General features: G+C 36.3%; 2 protein-coding genes and 1 long non-coding RNA gene across 3 annotated transcripts in view; 2 read left to right on the forward strand and 1 right to left on the reverse strand.

The window, feature by feature from the left end:
- The first annotated feature begins 4,104 nt into the window (after nucleotides 1-4,104).
- Nucleotides 4,105-6,487, forward strand: LOC103516095 (phosphatidylinositol-binding clathrin assembly protein LAP). The gene has a single exon (XM_008481049.3). The coding sequence runs from the start codon at nucleotides 4,434-4,436 to the stop codon at nucleotides 6,258-6,260; it is 1,827 nt and encodes a 608-aa protein (XP_008479271.1). The 5' UTR covers nucleotides 4,105-4,433; the 3' UTR covers nucleotides 6,261-6,487.
- A 1,329-nt stretch (nucleotides 6,488-7,816) lies between these two features.
- LOC113470284 lies at nucleotides 7,817-10,232 on the reverse strand. Its single transcript, XR_003393390.1, has 2 exons — nucleotides 10,157-10,232; nucleotides 7,817-8,044 (listed from the first exon to the last, which is right to left on the reverse strand). It is a non-coding gene; the product is annotated as an uncharacterized LOC113470284 (long non-coding RNA).
- Nucleotides 10,231-22,862, forward strand: part of LOC103516098 (longitudinals lacking protein-like) — a 30,735-nt gene continuing 18,103 nt past the window's right edge. The window contains exons 1-3 of the mRNA XM_008481052.3: nucleotides 10,231-10,473; nucleotides 20,496-21,951; nucleotides 22,717-22,779. Of these exons, the coding sequence (XP_008479274.1) occupies nucleotides 10,297-10,473; nucleotides 20,496-21,951; nucleotides 22,717-22,779 (1,696 nt within the window). The 5' untranslated portion in view covers nucleotides 10,231-10,296. The remainder of the gene's footprint in view (nucleotides 10,474-20,495; nucleotides 21,952-22,716; nucleotides 22,780-22,862) is intronic.

A 22,862-nucleotide genomic window follows, 5' to 3' on the forward strand; every position in this document is an offset into this window, starting at 1 on the left:
CTATTTGCTTGATGTCATTTCCTTTTCCAATGTCCTCTATAGTTAGCACTTGGTCTGCACTGTCGTCTATTAGTAGATGTCTGTCCATTTGTTTGTTAATAGCTATGCTTGCATCTATTTGCTTGATGTCATTTCCTTTTCCAATGTCCTCTATAGTTAGCACTTGGTCTGCACTGTCGTCTATTAGTAGTACAAGATTGCTTGCCCCAATTATTGTTTTTGTTGTTGTTGTTCCAGATGTTGATTTGAATCCCTCTGATCCTGTTGGATTTTCTTTCGTAACTCCAGCTTGTTCCTTATCCATTAGTTTTTCTATACTTTGGTTCAGGCCCTGGAGATAATCATCAAGAAGGCTGTTGGTTTCAGTTGATTCTGTTGGGATATCGATTAGTGGAGAATCCATTTAGCTGCTTGTATAAAAGGAGGTTGTCAATTGATATGTTCTACGCCTTCAGGTCGTGGGGCAAGACAGAAGATCTCTTTATCGTATTGCTCAATCAGTAGATTAGTTGGTAGCTCTCCAAGTTGCTCTGAAAGAGGGACTAAAAAGAGGACTTTAATCTTTGCTCTGCTCATTCCAGGGTTCCAATTTTTCACCTCCTACGTCCAATTGAAAATTCAAAAAAGCTCTACCCATCTCCTGGTTTTCCGTGTTGCGTGCGGATTTTCCGACTGTGATTGATTTTCACGGAAAATCTCCCACACAACCACTGTTGATCGGAAAAACATATGGTCCCTTGCTTGGCTTACTATCTGACTAACTAGAGGAAAATACGGAAAAATAGAAAAACACGTCATGAAAACTCTGCTGTTTACATAATGAAATATTGAGGGAGAGGGGAGATAAAGAGACGAGAGGAAGGTATGTGCAGGAAGAAGGGTATCCTGTGGGCTGCCTCTTACTCCCCCACTTTTTGAAAGCGCTGAGGGGAGGCGTGGGGGGTTGATGAAAAATCAATGCGCCCTCTCTCTTCTTTTTCCTTCTCCTCTTCCTTCTTCTTCCTCTTCTTTTTCTCCTCCTCTCTCTCTCTCTCCTTCTTCTCTTTCTTCTTCTCCTCCTTCCTCTACTTCTTCTTCCTCCTTCCTCCTCCTTCTGTTCTTCTCTTTTCACACAACCACTGTTGATCGGAAAAACATATGGTCCCTTGCTTGGCCTACTATCTGACTAACTAGAGGAAAATACGGAAAAATAGAAAAACACGTCATGAAAACTCTGGTGTTTACATAATGAAATATTGAGGGAGAGGGGAGATAAAGAGACGAGAGGAAGGTATGTGCAGGAAGAAGGGTATCCTGTGGGCTGCCTCTTACTCCCCCACTTTTTGAAAGCGCTGAGGGGAGGCGTGGGGGGTTGATGAAAAATCAATGCGCCCTCTCTCTTCTTTTTCCTTCTCCTCTTCCTTCTTCTTCCTCTTCTTTTTCTCCTCCTCTCTCTCTCTCTCCTTCTTCTCTTTCTTCTTCTCCTCCTTCCTCTACTTCTTCTTCCTCCTTCCTCCTCCTTCTGTTCTTCTCTTTTCAGCCTCCAATTGGCGTACCTACAGTCCTACAAAGTCCTACATATGTACCTGTATGCAATATGTGTATTCATATATAATGTCGCGGGAGGTTTTTTTTTTGAGGGAGGGGAAATTATTTTCCCTTCAATTTGTCACGCATGCGTCGCGCTTTTCCAAAGCGTCACCATCAGCTGATTTAGCGCGACCTCTATCATCTCAGGCTATCAGCTAAAAAAAAATCAGCTTTGAAAACAAAAACGAGCCAAAAGTCGAGCGTTGCCCAGTGGCGTGGAACGAGGGCTGATTGGCTGAAACGTGGACGGCCTGACCAGTTGACCTTGGAGGGGAGTTTTCAAGGACGCGCAAATTCCCCGTCGTGAAGTCGTGATGACCTTGACTTATTAATTTGCTTAAAAAAAAAAAAAAGAAAAAACTCATAGTACAAAAGAAGAAAATAGATTTATTTTTCTCCTCCTCCTCTCTCTCTCTCTCTCCTTCTTCTCTTTCTTCTTCTCCTCCTTCCTCTACTTCTTCTTCCTCCTTCCTCCTCCTTCTGTTCTTCTCTTTTCAGCCTCCAATTGGCGTACCTACAGTCCTACAAAGTCCTACATATGTACCTGTATGCAATATGTGTATTCATATATAATGTCGCGGGAGGTTTTTTTTTTGAGGGAGGGGAAATTATTTTCCCTTCAATTTGTCACGCATGCGTCGCGCTTTTCCAAAGCGTCACCATCAGCTGATTTAGCGCGACCTCTATCATCTCAGGCTATCAGCTAAAAAAAAATCAGCTTTGAAAACAAAAACGAGCCAAAAGTCGAGCGTTGCCCAGTGGCGTGGAACGAGGGCTGATTGGCTGAAACGTGGACGGCCTGACCAGTTGACCTTGGAGGGGAGTTTTCAAGGACGCGCAAATTCCCCGTCGTGAAGTCGTGATGACCTTGACTTATTAATTTGCTTAAAAAAAAAAAAAAGAAAAAACTCATAGTACAAAAGAAGAAAATAGATTTAAAAAAAAAAAAAAAAAAAAATATAGAATTAAAAAAAAAAAAAAAGGAATCTGGTACATGTAACTGAGAGGTTGGGTGGTAGAGAACGTCAAGTGGTTTACAGCAGACAGGGGAAGCGAAGGTGATAGGGAATGGTAATACACAAGGTTACAGCAATACAGCCCGTTCACAGTGCACGAATTTTTCTTCGTCCGAAGTTGCCTTTTTTTTTCTCGAATTTTTCTTCGTTGGCAAAACACGCTAAAAATGAGTCAAAACTCGGAAAAGTAACTTTAAAAGGTCGAAAATTCAATTTTTAATTGCCGTCCTAATGAAAAAGTTCGAAGAGCACAAGGTTACAGCCCGTTCACAGTGCACGAATTTTTCTTCGTCCGAAGTTGCCTTTTTTTTTCTCGAATTTTTCTTCGTTGGCAAAACACGCTAAGAGTTGTGACGTCAGATTTCATGTCAAAATGCGCAGAAACGCTTGCGCACAAACAAACGAAGCCAGAGTCATGAATTATGACGTCATTGCCTACGGGAGCGTATGCCGTGACGTCAAAGTTTACGATTTTCCGGTATTTTTTAAATCGATTTATCTCGGTATCTAGAAGTCGTAGAAGAAAAAGAAAAATTCCGTTGGTAAAATCTATGATTTTCTTTTGTATTTCTCAAGCCGAATCTAGCCTATCCTTGTTACAAACACAAAGACAAAAATTGTAAACACAAGGAAATAATGCCAAGCAAGACTACCTGACCGCAAACTACATTTGTAGATTTACTACAGTGAGAATGACTACATGCTTAGTTACTACAAAAGCACGAACACTACTACAGAAACACTGACGGAAAATGAGGCAAACAAAAAATAAGGGCTCGATCTACAGTCTCTGTGGTATTCGACACTGAGAATAGTAAACAACTTGCTCTGAAAATTTTGACCAATGAGAGAACTGCATTTGGTAAACAAATAAAATCCAAAGTTTTCCTCATACTGTACTGCACAATACTTTTTCAAATTCCATCTAAAATACAAACTGCATAGAAGCATCTACAACACAGCTCTCTTCATGAAAACTGAAAACTTGTAACTTGTCATACGCGGTTTCAAGTTCTCAACACTCGTTCACTGATTATCGATTTGGAAAATTTTCAAGTTGTTTAAATTTTTCCATGTTTTTTTGTGGTATTCGACACTGAGAATAGTAAACAACTTGCTCTGAAAATTTTGACCAATGAAAGAACTGCATTTGGTAAACAAATAAAATCCAAAGTTTTCCTCATACTGTACTGCACAATACTTTTTCAAATTCCATCTAAAATACAAAGTGGTATTCGACACTGAGAATAGTAAACAACTTGCTCTGAAAATTTTGACCAATGAGAGAACTGCATTTGGTAAACAAATAAAATCCAAAGTTTTCCTCATACTGTACTGCACAATACTTTTTCAAATTCCATCTAAAATACAAACTGCATAGAAGCATCAAGCATCTACATTCTACAATACAACACAGCTCTCTTCATGAAAACTTGTCATACGCGGTTTCAAGTTCTCAACACTCGTTCACTGATTATCGATTTGGAAAATTTTCAAGTTGTTTAAATTTTTCACTGAAAACTTGTAACTTGTCATACGCGGTTTCAAGTTCTCAACACTCGTTCACTGATTATCGATTTGGAAAATTTTCAAGTTGTTTAAATTTTTCTCTTGCGAAGAAAATTCTCTCACATTTCTAATTGTTTTCAATAAGACAACGACGTAGTGGTTCGTCGGAAAGTCATCATTCACAGGTAGCAACATTATTCGTTTTGGGTAATTATTTCTTGTTCTTATAGTGTTAGCAGAGATAGGAACTTAATTAGTACGTGTTTTTTAGGGGGAGGATGCTGAATTCATCTCTTATCATAGATTTTCCTTGTTACTGATAACACTTCAAGTCAGAGAATGAGTGTCAAAATGGCCGGGCAAACTATCAATGACCGTCTCTTGGCAGCTAAACACAGTCTTGCTGGCCAAGGTTTAGCCAAAGCTGTATGCAAAGCTACTACAGAAGAACTGATAGGACCTAAGAAGAAGCACCTTGACTATTTGTTGCATTGTACGAATGAAGCTAATGTATCTATCCCAGACCTTGCAACACTTCTCATTGAGAGAACTCAGAACAGTAGCTCGGTTGTTGTGTTCAAAGCTTTGATCACAATACATCATCTCATGTGTTATGGAAATGAAAGATTCACTCAATATTTAGCCTCCAGTAACTGCTCCCTTCAGTTGGGAAATTTCCTAGATAAAAGTGGAATCCATGGCTATGACATGACTCCATTTATACACCGATATTCAAGATATATCAATGAAAAATCTCTCTCTTACAGAACAGTAGCTTTTGATTTTTGTAAAGTGAAACGTGGGAAAGAAGATGGTTTGCTACGTACCATGCCTGCTAACAAATTATTAAAATCATTGCCAGTACTTCAAAGTCAAATAGATGCACTCTTAGAATTTGATTGCAATAACTCAGATCTCAGAAATGGAGTAATCAATGGAGCTTTCATGTTATTGTTCCGTGACTTGATACGCTTGTTTGCTGGGTATAATGATAGTATAATTAACTTGTTAGAAAAGTACTTTGATATGAATAAGAAACAATGCAAGGAAGCTTTGGATCTGTATAAGAAATTTCTGATCAGAATGGATAGAGTGGCAGAGTTTCTGAAGGTTGCGGAGAATGTGGGCATTGATAAAGGAGATATTCCAGACTTAACTAAAGCTCCTAGTAGTTTGTTAGAAGCTCTAGAACAACACTTGGCAACACTAGAAGGAAAGAAATCTGCTGCGGGTACTCCTACACAAGCTTCCCATCGCAATGATGTCAAGTCTGGTGTAAACAGTTTTAGTACGACAAGCAGTGCATTCTCTGCAGTGAGTGGTGCAGATCTTGAGGAAAGCTTGAAGAAGCAAGCGCTGGCAGAAGAGGAAGCTATTCTAAATCAATACAAAGCTAAAGTATCCAGTCCAACATCCAGTATGCCTTCTAATGCTGCAAGTACAAATCCGTTCCTTGCATCTCCTACTCAACCTATTGTTGATCTATTTGGTTCTGCTCCTGCCTCTGTTGAACCAGTCCAAACATCAAAACCTTCTGATGATCTTCTACAACTTGGCAATCCATTTGTTGATGACTTTACTGGGGCTGCAGCACCTGGGTCTCAACCTCCAGTCAATAATGCGTGGACCTCCAATGGTTTCAACATGAACACAACCAGTGTTCAGCAAGATAGTTTTGTGTCAGACAAAGCCTTCTCTTCTGTGTTTGGTGACTTGGACCCAAGCAAGACCATGCCTCCCCCTAGTACTGTGCCAGGCGCTCTTGGTAGTGCACCCACACCACCTGCCCCCAAGTCCAAAGTCATTACTGGAGATCTGGACAGTAGTCTAGCATCTCTTGCAGATAACTTGATCATTGATAAATCAGCTCAACCCTCAGGCAAAGGAAACATGCAGTGGAATTCCCCAGTGAAGACTGCAACTGGTGCTGCAGGCTGGACACCACAGCCCATGGCAGCCACTACAGGAGCAAACTATCGTCCCATGGGGCAGAGTATGACACCATTCTACACTGACAATGCATTCCCTGCACAGCCAGTGGGAGCTCCACGCATGCCTATGATGCCGTCTAGTGGAGGAACACCACTCATGGGCTCTCCAAGACAAGTCCCAAGTGGCCAACCACCAGTGGCAAGTACTCAATTAGATCCTTTCGGTTCCCTTTAATTGTTTAACACCTAGATCAAAATTCAGAAAAATCTATACATTTAACTTCATATTTATTTCTTGTTACACATGTATTGAATAAAGAACTCATTTAGTAATATTTTAATTTGTGTCTTTTCAAAAAAGACAACATTTTATTTTATTTAAGTTAATTGCAATATTTTCAAAAATATTCTTGTTTATTTACCTACTTCAATGTTTTATTTTAGAATCATTATCCTCCTCCATTTTGTAATATAGACACATAATCACCATCACAGATTAACAAAATTATGATCTATCTAAGTAAAGCTTATGTTTATTATTAAAAGTGTAATATTGATATTTTAAATATACTTATGTGTAGAGGTCATGCCTATTATAATAAATACATATTGGTTATATTTTCAATTGAAATCTACATTCTTCTTCTGATTCTGAAACATGGAAATTTGATAATCATTTCTCGTAATGAAAAAGTAAACAATTTTACTGATCATTTCAATGACGAGAAAGCTCATGATTTTCCTCAATTGTGTAGGGAAATTACTGAACATGTGTAATCTGTATTGCAAATAATGTTGATTCCTAAAGTACCTATGACTAGGTACCTAATAAGTTTATTTAAAACATGGTGAATCCACAAAATGTGTAAACAAAACTGTTGCTTTAGGTTGTCACTGTCAAAACTATCCATTTCCTTTGTATGAATTTTGTCTCAAAGACACTGCTAGGGTCTTATCGTCCCGAAATCGAAGAGAAAAGAAAGAGAGAAAGACAGACAGGGTAGGAGAGAGCCAGTCATTCCGAGAACGAACATTACCCGTTCAGGATCAAATCCGCCCCGGGCGGTAATCGAACCCGCGGCCTAGCGCTTACAAGGCAGACGCGATATCAACCAAAAGCTACCTAGACTGACGACTAATAATAATAAACTTCTTGAAATAGGTATCTAAATTAAATTGTCTTTTATCCAACCTAGTTCGCTTGAAGGGTAGCGCGTTTACCAGCTTTTGTTGAGATTTTTTTTTTTTTTTACTTTCTATTTTTTCAATTTTCAAGGGTCTTCTGAGTAATAAAATTTAGCAGACTTTGAACGGAGTAGCTGTTTGGGTATTCGTACCTCCCTGAGAAGAATAATTATTCACTCTTGATCCCATTAAGCATGTGGAAATATTCAATTTGCTCCAGCCGGGAATCGAACCCGCTTACCGCAGGAATAAAGAATAATATGTACCTCTGATAAACTCAGATAATTTAGTATTGAGCCAATGAAAAAAAAAAACCATGATTACGTAAAAATAAAAAAAAGGCCTCACTTCAGTAGGTATTACGGGGAGAAGGAGATGTAAACGCGGCCTGAATAGCACGAAAGTTTTTTGGCTGGTGCAGCTCTTATGAATCGGCTCCATTTATTAAACAGTTTGCATTCATTCAGGTTGAGAGACTAGCCAGAGAGATTTTACATTGTCCTACTCTCAGTGTTAAGTGCAATTCCTCAAAGAACAAAAAATTGATACTATTTATATATTGTCCCAAGTTATAGGTATCATCATAAATAGAGAGGAAAAAAAAATCTAATCAAATTATTATGAATTATCTGTTACTTATGAAAAAGCAAAGAGCACCTCCAAGCACAGAGCCGAAAAACTTCGATCCCGCCGGGAATCGAATCTGGGGTCTTCGGCGTGCAAACCTAGCGTGAATCCCACTCAGGCATTTTAAATTGATACCTACAATCACCAAAAATCTACTTTGCTTCCAATGAATAAGCTTACAAGTTCGAGACCAGTTTACCTCTCAACCTTGGAATTTTTTATGGCCATAGAACTTGCTCATAAGCAAACAGATGCACATCTCATCACGACGATTTTCTTCTGACCCTGATTTAATATTATCTTTTTTCAAATATAAATATTAAGGTTCCTAGAATCTAAATTCTACTTTGCTTCCAATGAATAGGTCTGACGAATTGCTCCAATTGCTTACGATTTTCTTCTGACCTACTCTAATATTGATATCGAACCTCAATATAGTATGAGAATTTGACCACAATAATAGTGATATCAGCAAAAGCAAAGCTTTATTACCTACCCTATTTGTTGTACCTACTCTGACCCTGACCTACTCTAATATTGACATCGAACTCTAATATTAATATGGAACTCTAATATTGATATCGAACTCTAATATTGATATTGAACTCTAATATTGATAAAGAATTTCAATATGGAACTCTAATATGTATTTATATGGAACTCTAATATGTATTGATCTGCACGTAGGTTTCCATTTTTATCATTAAAAAAAAAAATGCACATAAGTTCATTATGGGTGGATGTGTTTTAACTGTGAAGTTAGAAGTTTTTTTGGTATTTTTTTTTATGTGTGCTCAAAAATGCAATTATTGATGATCAATTTTTTTTTCTCTCTTTCAAGTTTTTCCTTCATCCTTGTCTAAGGCGATCGCAAAGGCGTCCCTTGTAAAGAATGTCGGGGTTGTCATCAATAGTACATTCTCAGACATCTGTGGAATGTCAAGGGATATTGGAGTCGATGGTAGATATAGGTACACAGTTTAGATGTAGACTTTGTAGAGAGAGCCAATGTTTTGTTGACAGTGTGTGTGTAAATATCTGTAGTCTGATGTTTTCTTGGCATTTGATCAAATGAAATCCATAACAGCTATTTTGAGTAGAAAGTTTGTGTTTATTATTTTTTTTTTATATATTTTGTGTTATCTTAGGGTTATTGTTGCCATACAAGAGTAGGCGCTCAATAGGCATAGGAAATGTAATGGACATTACTTAACATTGATTTCCCCCCCCCCAATATTTTATAGTAAGTCAAAATCAGATATGTATGTTATAATCTGCGATGTTTTATGCGAATATTGTTTTTTCTTCATTTAAGGCTTTTTTAACTCTGGAATACCAGGTCGTTCACGCCGGAATCATTGATTTCATGACCGAAGACAGATCACTTTTTTTAGGTTCTTAATTGAAACTTTTTTTTTCAGTTCTCTATAATAATAAATTCACACATTAATGCTCTCTAGGTCCTAGGAAAATCGATAATATTGTACATTGCCACGAACATTATTGTACATTCACTTTTATAATAAATACATATAATCATAGATTGCTTGTAGAAGTTAAAATAAATTAAAAAAAAAAAAAAAAAAATCCAATCCCTTGATTACCAAATTTCAATAATCCTGTAGACAGGTATGTAGCTTCTTATATCATCACCACCACATACACCCAACATAAAAAAGGTACATAACAGTATTAGTACCTAACAAAATAAGTCATAATCAAAGTCCCCAACTTGACCAGAATCAAGCACATTATCATTGAAACACTCTGGTCTGATGACCTGTGAAACAAATGATTGATTGTGTGTAAAATAACATCTTTACAAATTTGATATAGTGGATTGGATATGTGTATTATTATGGTTCTTATGAATCGGCTCCATTTATTAAACAGTTTGCATTCATTCAGGTTGAGAGACTAGCCAGAGACATTTTACATTGTCCTACTCTCAGTGCCAAGTGCAATAAGTACACAAAGAACAAAAAAAATTGATACAAGATTGTCCCAATTTATATCATCATTAATAGACAGGGAAAAAATCTAACCAAATTATGAATTATCTGTTACTTCTGAAAAAGCAAAGAGCACCTCCAAGCACAGAGCCAAAAAACTTTGATCCCGCCGGGAATCGAATCTGGGGTCTTCGGCGTGCAAACCTAGCGTGAATCCCACTCAGGCACTTTAAATTGATACCTACAATCACCAAATTTAATATTTTATCTTTTTTAAAAATAAATATTAAGATTCCTAGCCTAAAATCTAAATTCTACTTTGCTTTCAATGAATAAGCTTACAAGTTCGAGACCAGTTTACCTCAACCTTGGAATTTTTTATGGCCATAGAACTTGCTCATAAGCAAACAGATGCACATCTCATCACGACGATTTTCTTCTGACCCTGAGTGTGTGTAAAGTGTTGGTTTCCCGTCGCTCGAACTATTGGATGAGAATCGAAAAAGTATGGAAAGTGGCGACCAGCATTTCTGTTTACGATGGAACAATCATCAAAACACTTTGATATCTGTGTTTCACAATTTGCTGAATAGCTCGACCCTGGTAGACTGTGCCCTATCTGCCGAAGGAAAAACCATACAAGCCCACAAAGTTCTGTTATCAGCTTGCAGTCCATACTTTGCTGTAAGTAGAGAGATACCTTATCCCTAGCACTAGCTCAGTACATGAGATCTCTAATGCCAAACATATTGGTATCTTTACGTAGACTTGATTATCTACCAAATTAGTCATGGTTTCATCCATTTTACTTATTTTTCCATAGATATTTCACATAGGAGGATGAAAAGTTTTTCTAATGCCAAACATATTGGTATCTTTACATAGACTTGATTATCTACCAAATTAGTCATGGTTTCATCCATTTTACTTATTTTTCCATAGATATTTCACATAGGAGGATGAAAAGTTTGATTATCCATACTCAATGGAATAGATTCCTACATTTGCTACTCATGCTTGATTATTGCTGGGTTATATTTTCAATTGAAATCTACATTCTTCTTCTGATTCTGAAACATGGAAATTTGATAATCATTCCTCGTAATGAAAAAGTAAACAATTTTACTGATCATTTCAATGACAAGAAAGCTCATGATTTTCCTCAATTGTGGGAAATTACTGAACATAGAATAAGGAATTTTAAACTTACAAACAACAAACTTTACACATCAATCTGTATTGCAAATAATGTTGATTCCTAAAGTACCTATGACTAGGTACCTAATAAGTTTATTAGGGAAATTACTGATCATAGAATAAGGAATTTTAAACTTACAAACAACAAATTTTACACATCAATCTGTATTGCAAATAATGTTGATTCCTAAAGTACCTATGACTAGGTACCTACCTAATAAGTTTATTTAAAACATGGTGAATCCACAAAATGTGTACCTAAACAAAACTGTTGCTTTAGGTTGTCACTGTCAAAACTATCCATTTCCTTTGTATGAATTTTGTCTCAAAGTCTATGCTTATTTGACTATCAGTTTAGAACCAAACTAACCCAACTAAAAAAGTTGAGGAAAGTTGAGTCTCATATTCTCATAAGAAGAATAAAATCTCTTCCAAGTTGTACTTACAACATAAAACCAAACTAACCCAACTAAAAAGTTGAGGAAAGTTGAGTCTCATATTCTCATAAGAAGAATAAAATCTCTTCCAAGTTGTACTTACAACATTTTAGCTAAGTACTAAACTAACCCAACTAAAAAAGTTGAGGAAAGTTGAGTCTCATATTCTCATAAGAAGAATAAAATCTCTTCCAAGTTGTACTTACAACATTTTAGCTAAGTACTTGGTTCTTTTCCATGGAAAAAACTGACTGCTTGAATAGTAAAACACCTGAATCCTAAACCAGCTATTTTTGTATTCAAAAGGCAATGAGGGTTTATCCATAGAACCAACTCATTAAAAAGTTCTCAGTAATAATAAAAATCCAGCCCCTTTTTCATTAATAAACTGTATGAACAGGGAGCTAAGTCTTGAACCAGCTATTTTTATGTTCAAAATTCCACAAGGGTTTATTTTTGTATCCAACTTTAAGAAAGTATTTTCATAGCATGAGGTCTGGTGGAAGTGAGAATAATATGCCCTGAGTGTACACTAAACTTACAAATGTGTTCACTTCACCAGATGGGCTAAAAATAGATTCCTGTTCTCTTCCCCCCTAATGGAGTTTCACTGTGCTTGTGTGTGCTTTATACATGCTTTATTTTATTGTACCTATTTTTACATTTATTCAAGTTTTACACATACAGACATTTCATAATTTCTTCATGCTATCTTTGCTTTCTCTTTCACTTGCTTTATATTTTCTTCAAAGCTTCCTCCAAATGTTTCTTCTTCTGCCAATGTTAATGATTTATGCTTGATTATGATAGGTTTCTTTTTATGCTTGATTATAGGTTTCTTGCTGTGTTTTAAGGTAAAACACCTAGTCACCGTCTTCGTACCGAAAATCGGCATTTTTTTATTTAAGCGCCAAAAATAAGGAAACGTGCCATTTTTGAGAACCCCTGATAATTTTAAACGATTTTCCAGACGATTTGTGTTTAACTTCTCATACATCAAAATCAGCTGATGTTTGTAAACATTGAAAAAAATCAGTTTGAAAATTGTGCTTCGAGAGGAACCAACGTTTTTTCACAATTGTCTGTTTTTTCCCTTAAGAAACTGAGTTTCGTAGCTAAGGTTTGTAGACTGTGTATTGAGCTTTCAAGTGACTTTTTCATTTTTTCTGGACTTAAAACATAATTCTCAATAGATTTAAATGCATTGCAATAATTTTATGTGAATACTTTTTAAATAAATGGTAAAAAAAGGTGCAGTGTCGGAATTCCGAACGGTGTAGAAATAATCGTCCCGGGTAACAAGTATTTCACATGAATGTTTTCTCAAATGTACCATTGTTCGAATTTCTTTTTATTTTACCATCTTATTTAATATTTTTTGGTTTTAAATCATAAAATAGTGGTGAGTAATTAATGAATAATTGGTATCTACTTAGGTACTTTGTTTAATTCTTAGATTAAAAATGGCAAAAGTCAAGAGGAAGTCAAAAGCTAGAGAAATCACTCCAAACCTACTTTTTCTTTTTTAGTAGAAAATTCTTTCTACTTAAGTAATAGAAAATATATAAAAAAAATATTAGATTGAAAAAGACTGAAATAGGTAGGTAGGTACATAGGTACTTAAGGGTAGTAGGTATTAAAGAAAAAAAAAATGTAGATTAGAAAGTGATGATTTTCCAAATTTTAAGCCTGAGATTGCACTTTCTTTTTGGAAAAAAAGGTCTAAAATACTACCTACCCTCAGTAATCTAGAAAGAAATTCGAGTACAATAATGTAGTTACCTACTTACTTACCTACCTACATACTGTTCAAGTACCTTTTGATCTAATTTTACATTTAAAATTATTTTAGTGTACATACTTAGGTATCTTTTACCTGTTACTTACATGATAGGTATTTATTTTTCAGGAGCAGAAGTAATTAAATATTGACAGTAACAATAGTATGTAAAGAAAGAATAAAAGTAATAATGATAAGATTGATAAGTAATAATAATAATATTTAAAATAATAGAAAGTAAAAAAACATTGGACTGCTTTAAAAATATCATTCATTGTAGGTAAGATAAGTACTCAGAGTACTGGTTACAACATAGGGCGATTACTCATACAGAAGGTTCCGAAAATTTCAACAAGCACTCTCAAAAAGTGACGATCATAGAAACAACAGGGGTTTTCTGATAAATCAGTTAATTCTGAAGACATGGTTAATGTTATTGAGTAGAAGTAATTAAATATTGACAGTAACAATAGTATGTAAAGAAAGAATAAAAGTAATAATGATAAGATTGATAAGTAATAATAATATTTAAAATAATAGAAAGTAAAAAAACATTGGACTGCTTTAAAAATATCATTCATTGTAGGTAAGATAAGTACTCATAGTACTGGTTACAACATAGGGCGATTACTCATACAGAAGGTTCCGAAAATTTCAACAAGCACTCTCAAAAAGTGACGATTATAGAAACAACAGGGGTTTTCTGATAAATCAGTTAATTCTGAAGACATGGTTAATGTTATTGAATTGGAAATTAATCAGTTTTAAAGAAAAGTATATAACAATTAAAAAAAGTCTATAATCACTTAATTACCTCAATAAATGGACGAGTTATAGCAAATTAAAAATGAAAAAATCCTTAAGGGTGTCGATGACTGGGTGTTTTACCTTACTATAATATTATGTTTATGCTTGATTATAGTTTTTTTTTTTAATATAAATCTAGGCACATTATTTTGATATTTTGTTGATTTTATTTAGCCTGAGTTTCCACAGCTCAACACTTTCAAACCACTCTCATTGCAACCATTCTCTTGAGTTAGTTAGGTTTCATTATTATTATTATTTTTTTTTTTTTATGTAAATTTTGCATTTAAAATGTGATCTCAAATGCCAAGTGATTACCTAAGGTTCTCAGTTCCTCAGGAAGTTGGTAATCTGTTGGTTTGTAATATCAAACAGCATTCATAGCAGAACTCTCACCCACTATTGAAAATAATCAGAGCTAAATTGAGAATAGAGCAAGGGAAATTGAAAACACTTTTTTAAAAACACAAAACACGAAAAAGTGGTAGAAAATTAGGCATAAATAGGTAGGTAGGTAGGTAGGTACCTATTTAATCAAAATTTGAAAGACCCGGGAAAATTGAGCCATTTTAAATTTTGATAAAGCTTCACAATATACCCCATAGGTGTCGCTACCAATACCAAAACGAGGTATGCCAGAAACATTTTCACCAGATTTAAGATTTTACGAAACAGATGGCATTTTACCATTTGCAAGAGAAGATTTACTATAAAACGTAGTTTCAGAGGAATATTCTGTTGTTATTCGACAGGAAAAGATCATTAATTCTAAAGATTTTCATCGAAAAAACCCATTTTTCATCAACCTATGTAGAAAATTAGGTTCACAAGAAATCCGATAGGTAGCGCCAGCAATACCATTTTTGCATCGTGTTTTGTGAAAATGAAAAAGTTTTCGTTTCAGAGGAATATTCTGTTGTTATTCGACAGGAAAAGATCATTAATTCTAAAGATTTTCATCGAAAAAACCAATTTTTCATCAACCTTACATGAGTTGCATGTAGAAAATTAGGTTCACAAGAAATCCGATAGGTAGCGCCAGCAATACCATTTTTGCATCGTGTTTTGTGAAAATGAAAAAGTTTTCAGGAGCAAAATTAGGTAAAGCTTAAGGGGCTTCGATGACCCCGTATTTAATAGACTGGTGTAGTTGATTAAAGTATGGTTTTTAGTAATTTTATTTGATTTAAATAAGCAGAGAACAAATTTTGTTGTAGATTTTTCAAAAATTGTCCCAAAATACAGCGAAAATTCCTTAAATTGGGGAAAAGTTTTCTCTTTTAAAACGGGCCTGAGGTATTTAAATTCGTCACACTTGGAGAACAAATTTTGTTGTAGATTTTTCAAAAATCGTCCCAAAACACAGCGAAAATTCCTTAAATTGGGGAAAAGTTTTCTCTTTTAAAACGGGCCTGAGGTATTTAAATTCGTCACACTTGTACGAAGCTACGAAGTGTGGTAATATTCGGACACGACTTGGCAACATTGTAAATCTTCTCTTGTTTATAATGGGAAAGAGCGAGAGAGAAAATGGAGTGAAACACAAATCAGACAGAGAGGGAGAGAGCTTTTTTTTTAATTCGGGAAATTCTCACAACACAAAACTTGGAAAGTTATTAGGAGAATTCAATTAATTTCTGTTTTCACACCGTTTTTTCAATGTAAATTCTTCACAAATGTAGGGGTTTTATTAATCTAATTTTAGTCATTTTTTAAACAATATAAAGTTCCTATTTTTTTAGTGTAATTAAATAAGTTTGTAATTTTCTTGTGTAAAAGTTTTACTTGTGGTGGTGTGTGTGTGTAAAGTGTTGGTTTCCCGTCGCTCGAACTATTGGATGAGAATCGAAAAAGTATGGAAAGTGGCGACCAGCATTTCTGCTTATGTGCAAAAAAATTTCTTCTATTGAAAATAATCAGAGCTAAATTGAGAATAGAGCAAGGGAAATTGAAAAGCTAAATTGAGAATAGAGCAAGGGAAATTGAAAGAGCAAGGGAAATTTTAAAAACACACAAAACACGAAAAAGTGGTAGAAAATTAGGCATAAATAGGTAGGTAGGTAGGTAGGTACCTATTTAATCAAAATTTGAAAGACCCGGGAAAATTGAGCCATTTTAAATTTTGATAAAGCTTCACAATATACCCCATAGGTGTCGCTACCAATACCAAAACGAGGTATGCCAGAAACATTTTCACCAGATTTAAGATTTTACGAAACAGATGGCATTTTACCATTTGCAAGAGAAGATTTACTATAAAACGTCGTTTCAGAGGTCGTGTGTGCAGGTATTCTCTAATTGTTCACAGTTGAGAAGATGTTGTTCATCCTGTGTTGCACCACATTCACAATTGTCATCTTGAGTGTTTTTTATCTTTAAAACAGTAGACCTTTATTGATTTTTAAAAAAGTAATAATTGTATGAGTAAGCTCTCTCAGCACTTTATGGTTTGAATCCACCTATGTACCTGCTTGATGCTTTGTGTGCCATGCTCTCTGCTCCTGATTTTAGCCTTAGGGGGTTTTAAACCTCCTGGATAGGATACCGAAAACAATGTCTGGTCTGTTTCATTGATTGGAAATTATAGTATTAATTTGAATTGTGTATGTAACCAACCTCAGTGGTGTAGTGGTTAGCGCTGTGGACTTTGGATCTGGAGGTTGGTGGTTCGAGTCCAAGTCAAGTTATAAAATTTAGCGTAGTGCATTAAGCAGGGAACGACATTTGTGACAAACATTTATGCTTAACACAATTAAAATCACAGTTTAGATGTAGACTTTGTAGAGAGAGCCAATGTTTTGTTGACAGTGTGTGTGTAAATATCTGTAGTCTGATGTTTTCTTGGGGTACACAGTTTAGATGTAGACTTTGTAGAGAGAGCCAATGTTTTGTTGACAGTGTGTGTGTAAATATCTGTAGTCTGATGTTTTCTTGGCATTTGATCAAATGAAATCCATAACAGCTATTTTGAGTAGAAAGTTTGTGTTTATTTTTTTTTTATATATTTTGTTTATCTTAGGGTTATTGTTGCCATACAAGAGTAGGCGCTCAATAGGCATAGGAAATGTAATGGACATTACTTAACATTGATTTTTTTCATTTTTTTTTTATATATTTTGTGTTATCTTAGGGTTATTGTTGCCATACAAGAGTAGGCGCTCAATAGGCATAGGAAATGTAATGGACATTACTTAACATTGATTTCCCCCCCCCCAATATTTTATAGTAAGTCAAAATCAGATATGTATGTTATAATCTGCGATGTTTTATGCGAATATTGTTTTTTCTTCATATAAGGCTTTTTAAACTCTGGAATACCAGGTCGTTCACGCCGGAATCATTGATTTCATGACCGAAGACGGATCACTTTTTTTAGGTTCTTAATTGAAACTTTTTTTTTCAGTTCTCTATAATAATTCACACATTAATGCTCTCTAGGTCCTAGGAAAATCGATAATATTGTACATTGCCACGAACATTATTGTACATTCACTTTAATAAACCATTAAACTAAACATTGCTGTGCTGGCAACTTGGGGTAAATGCCTTATCACCTGAAACTAGCACTAACTTGTTTACTTCATTGTACATTGCCACGAACATTATTGTACATTCACTTTTAAACCATTAAACTAAACATTGCTGTGCTGGCAACTTGGGGTAAATGCCTTATCACCTGAAACTAGCACTAACTTGTTTACTTCCTTACTATAATATTATGTTTATGCTTAATTATAGTTTTTTTAAATATAAATCTAGGTACATTATTTTGTTAATTTTATTTAGCCTGAGTTTCCACAGCTCAACACTTTCAAACCACTTTCATTGCAACCATTCTCTTGCATTTTTTTTTTGTATTTTTTTAGGTAAATTTTGCATTTAAAATGTGATCTCAAATGCCATATGATTACCTAAGGTTCTCAGTTCCTCAGGAAGTTGGTAATCTGTTGGTTTGTAATATCAAACAGCATTCATAGCAGAACTCTCACCCATGTGTTCTGCCTTGTTTTATTTCCTTAGATTTCCTTCAAAGGCAGGTGCGACATTTGGATAGCATTAGGCGGAAAGGAACCAGTAAACACAAACTAACTTTCAAAACTCACGGGCAGGAATCGAACCCGTGACCTAGCGCTTATGAGGCAGGCGCGCTACCTTCCAAGCTAACTGGGCTGACTACAATACCTACGTTATGTGCATACTTCCTTACTATCAAACTATTAAGCTATTAAAATGCAATTTTGTAGTCTTAACCACCACTTTTTTATTTTCTTTCATTACCCATAAGAAGGAATGTAATGTTATCGGTTGAAATTTTCGATGTTTTTTTTTTTTTTTTTTTTTTTTTTTTTTTTTTTTTTTTTGTTTTTTTTTGGGGTGTTGTGAGATGATTACCTACCTATAGCATTTTCTTCTGGGTGGGATTATGCAGTAGTCGCTTAGTGAACTGTGAAAAAGGACCCTAGGTATAAGACCACCATAGGTCAGTGCAAAATTTAATGAAAGAATTTCAAGAAAGTATGTGTTGAATATTTATGCTGAATTTAATCGATTACCTACCTATAGCATTTTCTTCTGGGTGGGATTATGCAGTAGTCGCTTAGTGAACTGTGAAAAAAGGACCCTAGCTAGGTATAAGACCACCATAGGTCAGTGCAAAATTTAATGAAAGAATTTCAAGAAAGTATGTGTTGAATATTTATGCTGAATTTAATCATTCTATTGAAAATAATCAGAGCTAAATTGAGAATAGAGCAAGGGAAATTGAAAACACTTTTTTTAAAAACACACAAAACACGAAAAAAGGGGTAGAAAATTAGGCATAAATCATAAATAGGTAGGTAGGTACCTATTTAATCAAAATTTGAAAGACCCGGGAAAATCGAGCCATTTTAAATTTTGATAAAGCTTCACAATATACCCCATAGGTGTCGCTACCAATACCAAAACGAGGTATGCCAGAAACATTTTCTAATAAACCATTAAACTAAACATTGCTGTGCTGGCAACTTGGGGTAAATGCCTTATCACCTGAAACTAGCACTAACTTGTTTACTTGAATTTAATCAAAATCAAAGTGATATGTGCTTAGGTAGGTGTAGCTACAGAAGTAATGGAACAAACAAAGGGAGTTCAGACTTTCAGCTTGACAATTATTTTGCATTTATAAGTACTTAGTGCTTTATTTGGAATGTTGTCAGCTTAGAGGATTTTTTTTTTTAGGTGCTTTAACATATTGGTTTCCTTTGCACTGGCATAACAGCCTTCATTCAATACTTGAAACAATCCAAAGTCTCAATAAAAACAAACAAGCTTCCATTGTTGATTCAAACTTTGATAAAAAGCCATTTGGGCATGGTTCCTTCAATCAATGTCAACTTCAGTATACCAAATTGAAGTGCAGTCATGTCTAATTGTCTCTTCTTATCTTGTTTAAAACATCACCTACCTAGTATATAACATTATAACATGGACACTTTCTTAGGTTAAAAACAGAGTAGGTACTTGGAGTTTAGATCATCAAATAGAATAGACCTGCTCGAATGAGACTAAAAAGTCCCTTTTCCCCAGCAGTCTAAACAAGGTCTCGGTGCTAGGTACCTACTTGGAGTTTAGATCATCAAATAGAATAGACCTGCTCGAATGAGACTAAAAAGTCCCTTTTCCCCAGCAGTCTAAACAAGGTCTCGTTTATTTTATAGGTTTAATAACATAGTATAACAAAAGTTTAAAGGGAACGTCCACGCAAAATCTTTGAAAAATCACAAAATTAAATTTTATCCAATCGACTTTTTTTCTATATGGGATGAAAGAAAACTATTTTATTGGTCTTCTCCAATAATTTTTTATCGATTTTGATAATTATTTTCAGAGTTACGGCCTTTGAAACACGAGCCTTTTTCAACTGAAGGCTTCTTCAGAAGATAGACCCTTTTTTGGCATTGAATAATTCCATGATACGTTCGAAATTAGGAGTATTTTTTCATTTGAAAATATCCGTTATGTCCTTGGCTTTTATCTGGCTATAAGTTTTTTTTTTTGTGTATGTAACCAACCTCAGTGGTGTAGTGGTTAGCGCTGTGGACTTTGGATCTGGAGGTTGGTGGTTCGAGTCCAAGTCAAGTTATAAAATTTAGCGTAGTGCATTAAGCAGGGAACGACATTTGTGACAAACATTTATGCTTAACACAATTAAAATTCCTTTGAATTGTGTATGTAGAGAGTAAAGAGATTCTCGTATGTATTCACTTCAGAGTATCCCATTATGCTATTATGCAAGATATTATTATGCTTCTTTTAGGATTGTAGGATATTACTTTCCACAATTTATTAGGTATTATGTAGGAGGACGTGGGTGTCTACTTTATCCCTGCTAGGTCAAGTTAGCGATTTTGCAACAAACACTGGTTTTGTTGTCGTATAAACTTAAATTTTCTGTGGTGTCACATTTTTTCATCTCCAGCATCTCTGTTTCTTGTGTTCCACAGACATTGCTCAGCCAACACTTTGACAAGCATCCGATCATCATTCTCAAAGATGTCAAATACACCGAACTCAAATCCATGATGGAGTACATGTATCGCGGTGAGGTGAACATCTCCCAAGACCAACTGGGCGCCTTCCTCAAAGCGGCCGAAAGTCTGCAAATCAAAGGTCTCACGGATAATAGCGGCGTGAATAAGAAAATCAGTGACGTCGCGTCTATGTCTGAGAGTTCTATGAATGAGGAAGAGTCGCCACAACCACCACAAGCCCCGGCCTGTGTGCTGCAGCCGCGGAAAATAGATGAACTCCTGTCCAATCCAAACAAGAAGTGTAAGAAATACACGAGCCCACCTAACATGTTCCCTACCCCCTCACGCAGCCCTTTGCAGAATGCAAACGCTATTACACCCCCCATGTATCCGGGCCTACCATTCAACCCAGCACTGTTTATCAAGAAGGAAAATGATAAAGTACACGGAGGAAAGCGAAGGAAACTGAACACACCGGTGAAGAACTTTGAGAATGTGGTCTCCCCTGGCGAACTCCTGGAAACTAAAATAGAAGAAGGACCTCCTGGTAGTCTGAGAGATCCTCTGTATGGCAACGCACCCCTCACACCGAGCATGTGTGCCCAGGCAGAGCTAGGGGAAGATCTATCCAATAAGAAAGTAGAACTATTTAATAACAACCACCATATCAAGAATCACTCGGGACCCCCGGCGCCGCCCGCGGTCGGAAACGCGTTCGGTAACGATCGTGAACCATCGTCGGAACTCGGGTCGGTCAACAATTCTAGTGCGCACGATAATGATCTCGCGGTGAAAAGTGACGAAGGTGCGTCGGGTGGTTCCGTGGGAGATCCGAGTGATGAACCAGTGGTGACGGGTCCTAACGGGGGCGGGGAGCCTCCATCCGCTGCAGCCCTGGCCAGTGCCGAGGAAGTGGCCAAGCGAAAACTGAACGAGCTGAATATGGAGAAATTCACCGAGTTTCAAGAGAAAATGCGACAGATTCTCAAGATGAACAATGTTAATTTCCCTGGGCTGAATATGAGTGGCGGGGAAGGATCTCCTGGCGGGATGGAAGCGTCTGTTCCGCTTGACTTTAGCAAGTTTGACCCGGCCTCTCCGGCAGCCACGGCGTTCGCGTTCGCTAAGCTGAACAGCGCGGGGTTTCCTCAGTCTGGCGGCGAGGGAAAGCTATTCTCCCCTTCAGGCGAGGGGAAGTTTGACACGAGTGCGGCAGCTGTAGCTGCGTTCAACGCTGCTAGTGCTCTGGCTCGTGCCAGTATGGGCGGCAAATACCCGGGAGGCGGCAAGACACTGGATTCTTCTCAAGAGGACATGGAAGATGAGATGGAGTATAATGAGGAGGAGGGAGGAGAGGATGGAGGTGATGGGAGTGAGCGGAGATGTGGAGGGGGAGGCAGCGTCGCCAATAGTGTTCATAGTGATGATGGTGAGTGTTCTTCCTTGGTTTTTATTTTCTCTTTTGGGGTACTGGTACTTGGGGTCATTGACTTGGTGTAGGTAGGGTCTCAAAAAGTTCTATAAAAAGGATGTGCCTGACATACTTGAGACCTCAAAAAGATTATCTTTTTCTTTCTTTATCTGCATTTTTGCGAAATGTGAAGTGCAAAATGCAAAGTTGCTTTCAGAACCGGGTCACTAAGTTCTGAAATCTGTTTGTTTGAGGTCAAAAAACTAAAGTTTTAAAGCGCTTAAGGGAAAAAAAACGCAAGTTTTCCCAGAGATTCCAGTCAAACTTAATTGCATGATATTATCTCTGCATGTCTTTTTATTTCAACATCCAAATTTTAGGTCTACGTTTTGTCTACAAGTAAACCGTACGTAAGTAGAGCATGCTACCATTGAATCGCCTATACTTTTATCTAGGTTTAATTATGTATCTTTGTTGTTCATTTTTTTATCGAGCATTTTTTGTTCCTTTAAAATCTTCCAAGTGAGGTTCAGTACACATCGATCGACGGCCGGTCGACTATGTGTGGACACACCTTGAGACTTGTGAATTTGTATGAAAAAATTTCGTATCCAATTGTTTTCCCTTTTTCTCGTTTTTCAGGTCTGGAGCGGTACAGAGATTTTCTGGCCAACACAGATCGATCGACGGCCGGTCGACTATGTGTGGACACACCTTGAGACTTGTGAGTTTGTATGAAAAAAATTTCGTATCCAATTGTTTTCCTTTTTTCTCGTTTTTCAGGTCTGGAGCGGTACAGAGATTTTCTGGCCAACACAGATCTGTCATCACTGCAAGATAATCCAGGTAAGATTTATCCATGCCTGCTTTTGTTTTCTTCTTTTCGATGAGTGATCTATGAGTAGAGAATAAGTTTGAGTCTGATCCCC

Source organism: Diaphorina citri, unplaced genomic scaffold, assembly GCF_000475195.1.
Source record: "Diaphorina citri unplaced genomic scaffold, Diaci psyllid genome assembly version 1.1 scaffold1488, whole genome shotgun sequence".
In the NCBI taxonomy this organism is placed as follows: Eukaryota; Metazoa; Arthropoda; class Insecta; order Hemiptera; family Psyllidae; genus Diaphorina; species Diaphorina citri.